We start from the raw sequence: 9,262 nt of genomic DNA, 5'->3' as shown, positions 1-9,262 counted from the left end.
GATCATGTTGCCACCGACAAACCGTTCCTGCATAGCACCCATCAGTGCAACTTTCTCGAAATGAGTCACCCTTGGTCTCGAGCCTTTTTCCTGTACTTTTATTCAACTACGCATGTCTTTTCTGACTTTCTTTCTTACATATCTCTGGCATCCATGGGGCTGTTCACTGGGGCCGGCCTCGATGGCCGCGACCATACCGGCCTCTAGGCAGTCTTGCGGGCTGTCTTTGTCATCTCGACAAGTCAATAATATATAAATGTACTCTGGATCTTCTTTACTTCCCTCATTATCATATCTGTTTCCTGCTGTTGCCTTTCTACCTTGCACTATTTTCCTCTTCGTCTTTGCTCTCGAACAACTCGAGACTTGACGTGGTCACCTGCCCACTGTTCATCCTCATCACTCGCCTACGCAGCCCTGTGAGACTTTCTCTGCCCCAATTTGTTACCTCAAAACAGCCCACACTTTGTCTCTACGCCTGTCCTTGTGAGGGTACTTTGAGAGGACGTCCCTGTCAGCAGCCTCCGTTGCGCAGTCAGACTACCCTCTTGTACCCCGTTACAAAAGACAAACCAGTCGCCTGTTCAAGCTCATTAAGCCACAAATTTCAAGTACTTAGTCTGCCTACTTTGTCTGTTTCGCTTCCATGGAATATCTCTACTCCTACAACTCCTCTGCTGCTCGCCATTGCGACGATTATCGCTGCTCTACCAGGATTCGCATCGAGACACCCCAGTTGAGCTTCCCAATCGTCGAGATTACTTCACCGTCGAGTATCAATAGGCATCCCTATTCAGTTTACAGCCCACGCGAAGCGGACTACTACAACCATCACCACAGATACTGCTACAGCGCCGGCCCTTCGTATCCGGCACACTCGGCAAACTGGGAGCACAACAGAGCAGCGTCCCCTCGGCCAAACAGCCAGCGGACAAGACATCAAAGCGGAAAATGTCCAGACGAGTTACTATCGAGACATCGGCATCAGGCCGGCAATACGTATCCATACAGCGGTCGCACTCGGGCAGCCGTCAAACCAGTCAACATCGCCACTGGGCACCACACTGCCCGCCAAATTACCCATCGACCTACCCATCGCACCACCATCACCATCACGACTATGTAAGAGTCCTCAGAGACTCGTGGAACCGTATGGTTCAGAGAGAAGCAGCACTGGACAAATCAAACAAGGATCTTGTCTGCGAAGTCGGCAACCTAAAGAAGGATTTGGCTACTGCCGAGGCCGAGGTCCACCGCCTGGGCAGCGTCGTCATACCTCAACTTGAGTGTCAAATCACCAATCTCAGTGCCGAAAACCAGGAATTGAGACGCCAGCTCCAAAGCGCGACTGGGAGCTGCGGGCGGCATCATGTTGAGATTGAGGCTTTGCGGATACGCATCTGCCACCAAGACAAGGAGATTAAAGACTTGGAATGTGACAAGTCCAATTTAGAGCGACGGGTTGAGGAGCTGTTGCGGCAAATCGGCTCACACCAAGGCAGCGGGTGCGGAGGCGGCTGCAACAGGAGAATAGAAGACCTGACGCGCGATGTGGTACATTGGAAAGACAGGTTCTTGGACATGCAGCAGCGACGGAATAATCTTTCGGAACAGCTCGATGAGCAGGGCGAAAAGATTAGAACATATGAGGAGATACTTCGTCAAAATGGATTCATTATTCGTTGATGTTTTGTTTTTGCTTACTCGTCAGATTTCAGAGGATGTTTGTTGACTTGGCATGTGATTCAGTGTTGAAGGATGAAACGACATATTGAGTTGAGTTCAGTGCATTCTAGATTATTAGCAGTAAATAGATCAATCTCTCAAATCCGATTGTATTATGCGAACGCGGAATTGCTTGCTACCCGCCATCTTGCTCCAGTCCAACTCACGCAGATTCGTGGCCCGCAGGGCACGTCCAAGCCTGTCGTACCAAGCCCAACGCAAACATTCCATATCGAACAGGCATATGTGCAACTTGGCTTTAATATTCCCCGATAAAGTGATTTGTTGGCACCGAGTTTGCGTTCGTGACCAGAGTGCGACTTGCGTCACTAAACGGCCTTGCTCGTATTATGCACAGCAAATATGCTGTGCAAGTCACCAAACTGGCAAATAAATCCCCGGCCCTCGTGACTCGGACACCTTGCCGCCTAATTCGCAATCGAGTTTTGTTGCACAACTCTTTTGCACCAATGGAGATTTTGTGTAACATGAAGGGGGCACCGCGGATATCTCGTGTTTCCCTTTGAGCAGTCAAGTCCTGCTCGCCACTGGGAATTGGCTGTTGACAGGAGATGGGCAGTACATGTGTAGCCATATCATCGTCAACAAAAATCTCTCCCGCGGGGGGTGTATGTAATGTCGAAAAAGGACGACTGTGTGTCTGTTTGCTAATCATTCTGGTCAGGGGACTTGCAAAGCTGCCTTGCTCTGCATCTTACGCGCCTTACCATGACGTAGACCAGTCACAAGCTTGTTCCCCCACGCATGGACAAACGTTTATTTTCTGGAAGAAAAAGAAAAAGTAAGGCTAATTATTGTCAGGTCTATGGCGTGCATCACGTTCAACGCCACCAAAAGGCAGTTGTCGCCTCTTCGGCCCATCCCGTGTTGCCTGCCAGCCCGGCAAGTCAAGTCATTGGCCAGGGCCTTGACGAATTCACTTGCCGCACAAGAGTACGCGGCTCGCCGATAAGATGCTGCGAATTAGCGGGCGCCTTCCGAAAGTAGGGGTGCTGGTAAGCTCACAAAGAAAGGGTTTTGGGTCTCCAATTATCTTTGGCTGCCTTTCTTTGTACTTCACACCGTCGTCCCGTTCCCGTCCACCGCCCGGTGCCTGGGCAGCTTTTTGCGCCCTGCTCAACGAGATTCAGAGTGGTAAACAGCCAGCTGATACTGCTGTAAGCCAAATGGCCTTTGCGGAATTGGGGTCTGCCTGCCCACAACGTTTTGTAAAGCAGCCCAGGAGGTCTCACCGGATTTTCTTGTGCTACTTCAAGTCCATTGACACGAGCCGCGCGCGCGGGGCAAACAATCATCAGATGGTCTGACACAATCCTTTTTCAGCCCAATGTGCGTATCATCTTTGAGAGTTATTTCGTTCTGAGTGCCTCGGAAGTGAAATACTTTACGTGTCTACTTTGTGGCCACGACAGGAGCCATGCTGCGATGAGCCACAGTGAAAACAACCAGTCGACTGGGGTTCGGATATCGATCTCAAGCCATGGTATCCTCCAATTTAGGCTTGAATCTGTATCGGGGCCAGCAGAGAAAGAGGAAATTCAGTCCACAAGGCAGATAACCGCCGGAAGGAGGTACCGCCACAAGTCATCTCTTTGCCAAGTTGTGTAGGACAATACGAGTCAAATTTCTTGACATCACACTACTTCGGTATGACAGAGAGATAAACCCCACACCGTGTATTCGAAACCAAATGGAGGTGCCCGACAAGCCAGTCACTTGCGAGGTGGCTCGTTACACAGCCACCTGAAGGTTTGTACAAAACCGAGTGCCTACCCGTGCGGAGGACAGAGGTAATCGTGGAAAACGCGACGGTCTGAACCATCTTTTTTGAATCAATAGTAAAAGATTCATTACTCTGATTCGTCGCTCAACACTCCGCGATTACACCCTTCAAATATGTACGCCAAGTCATTTGCTGATTAGCGTAGCCATCTGCTTACCTTCTGGTCCAGAAGACGAGAACCGAATCACGATGCGGAGGCCCCTCGAAGATGCCATCAAAGCCATGAAAAGACGTCTCATCAATTCATCTCCCTGCGACTCATATGGAGACGGGAAAAGACTGATAGCGGATGCGGCAGAGTTATTCTCCGACGTGGAAGTGACTATGCGTAACGAGCGGTCGGATCAGGAGAAGAAGGTTGCCTTGGCATGCAGCGAGAGAGACCAATGGGAAAGGTTATACCGCCAAGCGGAAGCTGACGCCATGCGCTTCAAAGCGCAGTTGAGGGCCCTGGGTACCAGTCCCCTACCTTCAGAAAGCGGCTCGTCGAGCCGCGACTCGCCGAGCCGCGGACGACGGAGCGGCAGCAGGCCCAGGAGCGGCAACGGCAACGGCAGCCGCGATAGGAGCACAAGCCGACGAGGAGGGTTACGGAGGAGAGACAGCGACGCAAGCCGACACGTACACTTTGCATCATCGGCAATAAATCGAGATTCGCCACCCGAAAGCATGCGTCAAGACAACGAGCGACGAAGAGGGACCTATAGTCTGTCCGGCGAGGAGCTCCGCAATCGCAACAGCGCTGACCGCGCAGAGTCTGAGAGGAAAAAGAAGAAAATCTTGGCCGAGCGAGACAGGCTAGCCCAGAGATTCGAAATTCACTCCCGGGGGCCGCCCAGAGTGTACTTTCCAGGTGTTTCGCAGCCCCATGGACCGCCTCACCCACCTCCTCCTCCCCCTCCTCCACCACCACCAGCGCCTCCTCCTCCTCCTCCCCATCCATTCATGTACGATGACTTTTATATTCCGCCTCCCATTCCGGATCCTCTTGCAGTCCATCCTGACGAAATTCCTCATCGCCCTGGCGCCATCCCGTGGGACTTTCGCGAATATGTCTTGCGCCAGAGGACAGACGGCCCTCACTGGTAGCTTCTGACTCTGGATTGAGGACAAAGTATTAATTATACCTTTATACATATATATATATAATGAATAATGACTTACGGAATAGAATAGACCATAATCATGGATATCTGCTCCCTAGCTTGTTTCTGAGGAACTGGTCCAGCTCGTCAAGACGAGTCTTTATTGTTGCCCCCTAGTTGTTGCTCGGCGTACGGATTGACATTGTCAGGAAACTATAAGCACATATCGCTAGTTATAGTCCGTACGCTATCTGTACCTCGTCTTGCGTCCCAAAAGGGCCAGGTCTAGCCTCTTTTGTCAGACTGCAGCTGTGCATCGGGCCTGCTACCCCGACCCGATTGCTCATGTGCCCCGCCTGCCGCACTTCGGAGCTCCGATGGGTCACCAAAGCAGTTGCAAAAGTATTCCGTCGTCATCCTGTTTGATGCAATTTTTTTTTTTTAATCCAAAGCAGAGTTTTTCGAGTCCAAAGACTCTGCTTCAGTATTGTGTGAAAGAAACGGTATTTCGAAAAAAAGCCACACGTAGCGCGAGGTCATTAGCAACTTGTCTTTTGCAACACTGCATTCCGGCGCTGACCGGGCCGAATTTCCGACCTCTAGGCTGTGGACGCCAAAACAAAGCCACCGTCCCCCCCAAGTCGTCCGGCTGAAAATAATCGGCCCATCGATTTTCGCAGTGTCCTCGCCAAACTTCCCCTCATCAATCAAGCGTATCAAGGATGAAGCTCTACGACGCCCTCACCGACGAATTGGCCAGCTGGATCCGTCAGCAGCCCGTCTTCTTCACGGGCTCGGCTTCCACCCACGGTCCGCACGTCAACGTGTCGCCCAAGGGCCTCGCCGACTCGCACTTTGCCATTCTCTCTCCCAACCGCTGCGCGTACATTGACCGCATGGGCTCTGGCTGCGAGACCATCTCCCACAGCTACGAGAATGGCCGCCTGTGCCTCATGTTCATGAGCTTCGGCCCCACCCCGCGCATCCTCCGTCTCTTTTGCCGGTCCTCCATCGTCGAGTGGGACAGTCCCCGATTCGAGGAGCTGGTGCGCACCATCGCGCAGGGGTCGCCGCGCACGGCGTTTGACGGGGCTCGCGCGGTCATCGTCTGCGATATATGGCAAGTCCAGACAAGCTGCGGCTTCGGCGTGCCCAGAGTCAAAAAGGGCATATACGCGGCGGACAACGAGGATGATGATGGCGAATTGGGTGGCAAGGCAGGTGACGCGCCAAAAATCGGTGACACTGCAGTTGACATGGAGAAGCTGCTCCGCGAGGGCCACGTCGAGGGCCAGAAGCTCACAGAGCTCTGCGTCTTCGAGGAGCGCCCCCAGCTCGACTACTGGGCGGGTATCATGGTCAGCAAGAACACTGCGCTGAAATATCAGGCCAAGCACAACGCACGCAGCATGGACGGGCTTCCCGGCATGAAGACGGCTCGTCGTGATAACAACGAAGTGCTTTGGCTAGGCGATGCAGCAGCATATCTGCGCCGGACCTCGGCGGAGAAAGTCTCTGTGGCCATCGGCTTTCTGCTTGGGGCATTATTCTACTTTATAGTCGGCGCGCTGAACCTGGTGCCACGTTGATACGGGATCGTCGTTACATGTTTCGTGACTCAAAGTGAGAACTGCAATGATCAAGTGTTATTCTTAGCGTCTTTCGAGGTTAATCGAGGTAAATCATTGCGCCAGTGCGACCCTCTGTGCTACCATGATCTTTCACGCCTGCATCTTCACAGCAACCTTCAAAAGTTGTTCAGTCTACTTTCGATCGCCATGCGATGGACCGAGTCTGGTGATGCCTCCTCAACTTGAGGCAATTTGCTGTTGTACTCGCTCATACTCGCCTAACCAGCATGGTTTGCCCGTGCACGCTTGTGTCTGGTAGCAGTAACACAACCATGTGGTACTAGCGTTTAGAGCGGCAATAACTGTCATGTACGACAGACACTACGGGCTGTATTCTGTCCGATTCGAACTGGCGCCCCGCGTGGGCGTTACAGTGGTCCGCTTGTAGGCTTACAAGCACAACTCGTGGCGGTTGGCAGGCCCGAAGAAAACACTGATGTGTCATTTGCGTTGGCTCTGACATCAGCCCGAAGTTGCCGACGGACCATTCTTTGGTGCTGCTTGAGCACCCGGCGCATTAGCCGCTTGTGCATTTGCGGCACCCCCTCCGTTGTTTCCCCTACCACCACGGCCGCGGCGTCCGCGTCTTGCCTCTGTTCCTTTATCTTTCTCTTTCTCGCCGTCTTTCGCCTTGTCCAGATCCGCTGCCGCAGATGTTGTTGCGGTACCCGCTACTGTAGCAGAACCAGTGGCTGCCATTTTCTTGTCTTTGCGTTCTAGGATCTGCACTGACCCTTGTGCGACAGCCAAAGGGCTTGCAGCTATCGCTTTTACAAGTCCATCATGATCACCAAAATCGACATAGGCGAATCCTTTGCGCTTGTCCATTTCTATGGCAGTAATGGCTCCGAGCGACTCCAAAGCTTGCCTCAATGCGGCCTCAGTTACTCCTTGAGAGTGTACGGCATGCTTGATGAATGCTTTCGTAGCACCTGGAGTTACCGACGGTGACTTCTTTTGGGCTTGGCCCGACTTGCTATTTGTGGCTGCTGCAGGTTTTGAATTCTTCTCCGCTGCTGGTTTCGTCGTCGCATTCTGGTGACTGCTTGGCCCTGTGGCGGCACTGGCTGAGTTGTTCGGTGCATTTGCTTGGCCTTCTTTCTTCTTAAGAATCACAGGTGGATTGGTTGCTGAAGGTTGCGGCGCGGCTTCCGCCACTGCGGCAGTCTTGACTCCGTTTCTACCGTCTCTCCCCTTTCTTCCAGGCTGGGACTTTCCAGTCGGACCGTTGGTTTTAGCTCTGCCCTCCTGTGTGGTCGCGGGCTCTGTTGATTGACTTGTACCCGGAACCTCCTCAACCTGACTCGCCTCCTTGGCTTTGGCATCGGCCTTAGCTGCATCTTGTCGCGCTCGGCGATGCGCAGATCCGGGACGGAGACCCAAGTCACGCTGGAGGATACGAGCCGCAGAAGCAATTCCGGCACGTCTACTCTTTGGCGCGTCTTGAGCAGCAGCTGCATTGATTGCTTTAGCGGCATTCTTTGCAGCATCCGCTGCTTGTTCGGTCGCGGCTTTCTTTGTCAGGATCTTGACTGTCGTTGTTGAGCTCTTCTCCACCTTTTCAGTTTTCTCAGCTCTTGATTCTCGACCCTTTTTCTTGGAGGGCTCGTCCTCCTTGGAGCCTTTACTCTTCGTCTCGCCGCGTTTCTTGCCGGCACTTGAGTCTTTCGACTTGTTGGCCTTTTTCTCTTTCAAGTATTCAACCAGTGGAGTGGTAGTAACCTTGTTTTCGCCCTTGTTAGCATCATCGTCGTCCAGATCAGCACTGTCTCGTAGTGGCACTGGATTTGCAAGCCCCTCGAGAAAGGCCATGAATTCGGGATCTTGATCTATTGTTCCTTGGCGAGCGTCAGTGCGCTTCTTGTTGTTGGGTACCTTCTTGTAGGCAGATAGTTCCAGAGACGGTGGTCCAACAAGTGCTGGGCTTGTGAAGCTGTTCTTAGCGTCCTCCCACGTCGCAGCTATCACAGTCTCACTCAAGGCCAGCATGTCATCTTTTTTTATGAGATGAATATACGCTCTGGCAGGCCGTGAAGGCTTGGATGGACTTGGAAATGTCAGCCTCTATTGGTCACTTAGATTGGTGGGATGGTATCAACCTACTCAGTAGAGATCTTTCCCGGAATGAAGGAGGACCAATCGACTTTGCCTTTGCCGACGATCCATCTATCGCCTAGAATAGCGACGCATTCAGCCTCCGTCATACCAGGGGGCAGTCGTCGAAGGATGAGCTTTGCTCCATCATTCTGTTGCCTCTGGCGTGGTGCTCTGGGTGCCTCCGCTTCCCGCCCCTAGTAAATCTTGTTAGTCTCGAACAGGTAAGATAAACTCGAGGCTGTTTACCTTTGCATTATCGCACTTCTTATCTCCTTGACCACGACGTTTCTTTGGCCTAGAATTGCCGCCTTCCCGGCCACCCTTGCCCTACACCAGGTCAGACATGAAACGAACGGGAGCTCAACAGAGCAATCGTCATACTTTGCTTGGCTCGTTTCCTTGGCTGGCGGCGTTGGCCTGGCCGTTCGTCCTACGAGATAGGACTTGAGGTGCTTTTGCAGACATTGTGCATCTCAGAGAACTAGCCAGCAATGCAATATCGATGCCGTCGTCGCGCACCACTTGAATGTTTGCGCATGAGCCTCTTGATGATGCTCCACTAGGTAGAGCGCTGGAAGCGCCTGACTCTATCCGTAAGTATGCAACTAAAGAGTTAGATAGAGAGCGCCCGCGGTCACGTGGGCTAATGGCGAAAGAGGTGCTGCGCGGTGCGCTCAACAGCGTTGAGCTGAAAAAGAAAAATGCTCACGAAAATGAAAATGTGAGGAACTCAGAAGTAGACTTTTTTGGATTTTATGGTTACACTTGCTGCTCATGAAAATACATGGGAGAGCGACTGTTGCACTGCGCATAGATCAACCCAGCACTCATACCCAAATGCTCCAGATTGGGAGGCAGCGCTAGGCCCGCCTGCGCGACACCACCCACCCACCCGGAATCGAAGAGGTCATCCCTTTGTC

General features: G+C 52.5%; 4 protein-coding genes across 4 annotated transcripts; 3 read left to right on the top strand and 1 right to left on the bottom strand.

Annotated features, from left to right (window-relative positions):
• Positions 1-1,152: 1,152 nt before the first annotated feature.
• BBA_04615 (uncharacterized protein) lies at positions 1,153-1,686 on the top strand (the record flags this gene model as incomplete). Its single annotated transcript, XM_008599712.1, has 1 exon — positions 1,153-1,686. One exon carries the CDS (start codon positions 1,153-1,155, stop codon positions 1,684-1,686), a length of 534 nt encoding a protein of 177 aa, XP_008597934.1.
• Positions 1,687-3,718: 2,032 nt separating this feature from the next.
• On the top strand, positions 3,719-4,618 carry BBA_04614 (uncharacterized protein; the record flags this gene model as incomplete). The annotated part of the gene is made up of 1 exon (XM_008599711.1): positions 3,719-4,618. The coding sequence occupies one exon, from the start codon at positions 3,719-3,721 to the stop codon at positions 4,616-4,618; it is 900 nt and encodes a 299-aa protein (XP_008597933.1).
• A 718-nt stretch (positions 4,619-5,336) lies between these two features.
• Positions 5,337-6,203, top strand: BBA_04613 (pyridoxamine phosphate oxidase; the record flags this gene model as incomplete). The annotated part of the gene is made up of 1 exon (XM_008599710.1): positions 5,337-6,203. One exon carries the CDS (start codon positions 5,337-5,339, stop codon positions 6,201-6,203), a length of 867 nt encoding a protein of 288 aa, XP_008597932.1.
• A 504-nt stretch (positions 6,204-6,707) lies between these two features.
• On the bottom strand, positions 6,708-8,807 carry BBA_04612 (nonsense-mediated mRNA decay protein Upf3; the record flags this gene model as incomplete). The annotated part of the gene is made up of 4 exons (XM_008599709.1): positions 6,708-8,292; positions 8,349-8,536; positions 8,589-8,669; positions 8,724-8,807. 4 exons carry the CDS (start codon positions 8,805-8,807, stop codon positions 6,708-6,710), a joined length of 1,938 nt encoding a protein of 645 aa, XP_008597931.1.
• Positions 8,808-9,262: the final 455 nt, after the last annotated feature.

This window comes from Beauveria bassiana (assembly GCF_000280675.1).
Source record: "Beauveria bassiana ARSEF 2860 unplaced genomic scaffold BBA_S00010, whole genome shotgun sequence".
Lineage (NCBI taxonomy): Eukaryota > Fungi > Ascomycota > Sordariomycetes > Hypocreales > Cordycipitaceae > Beauveria > Beauveria bassiana.
The sequence above is the reverse complement of the archived record's forward strand: the minus strand, read 5'-3'. Positions and strand labels throughout refer to the sequence as shown.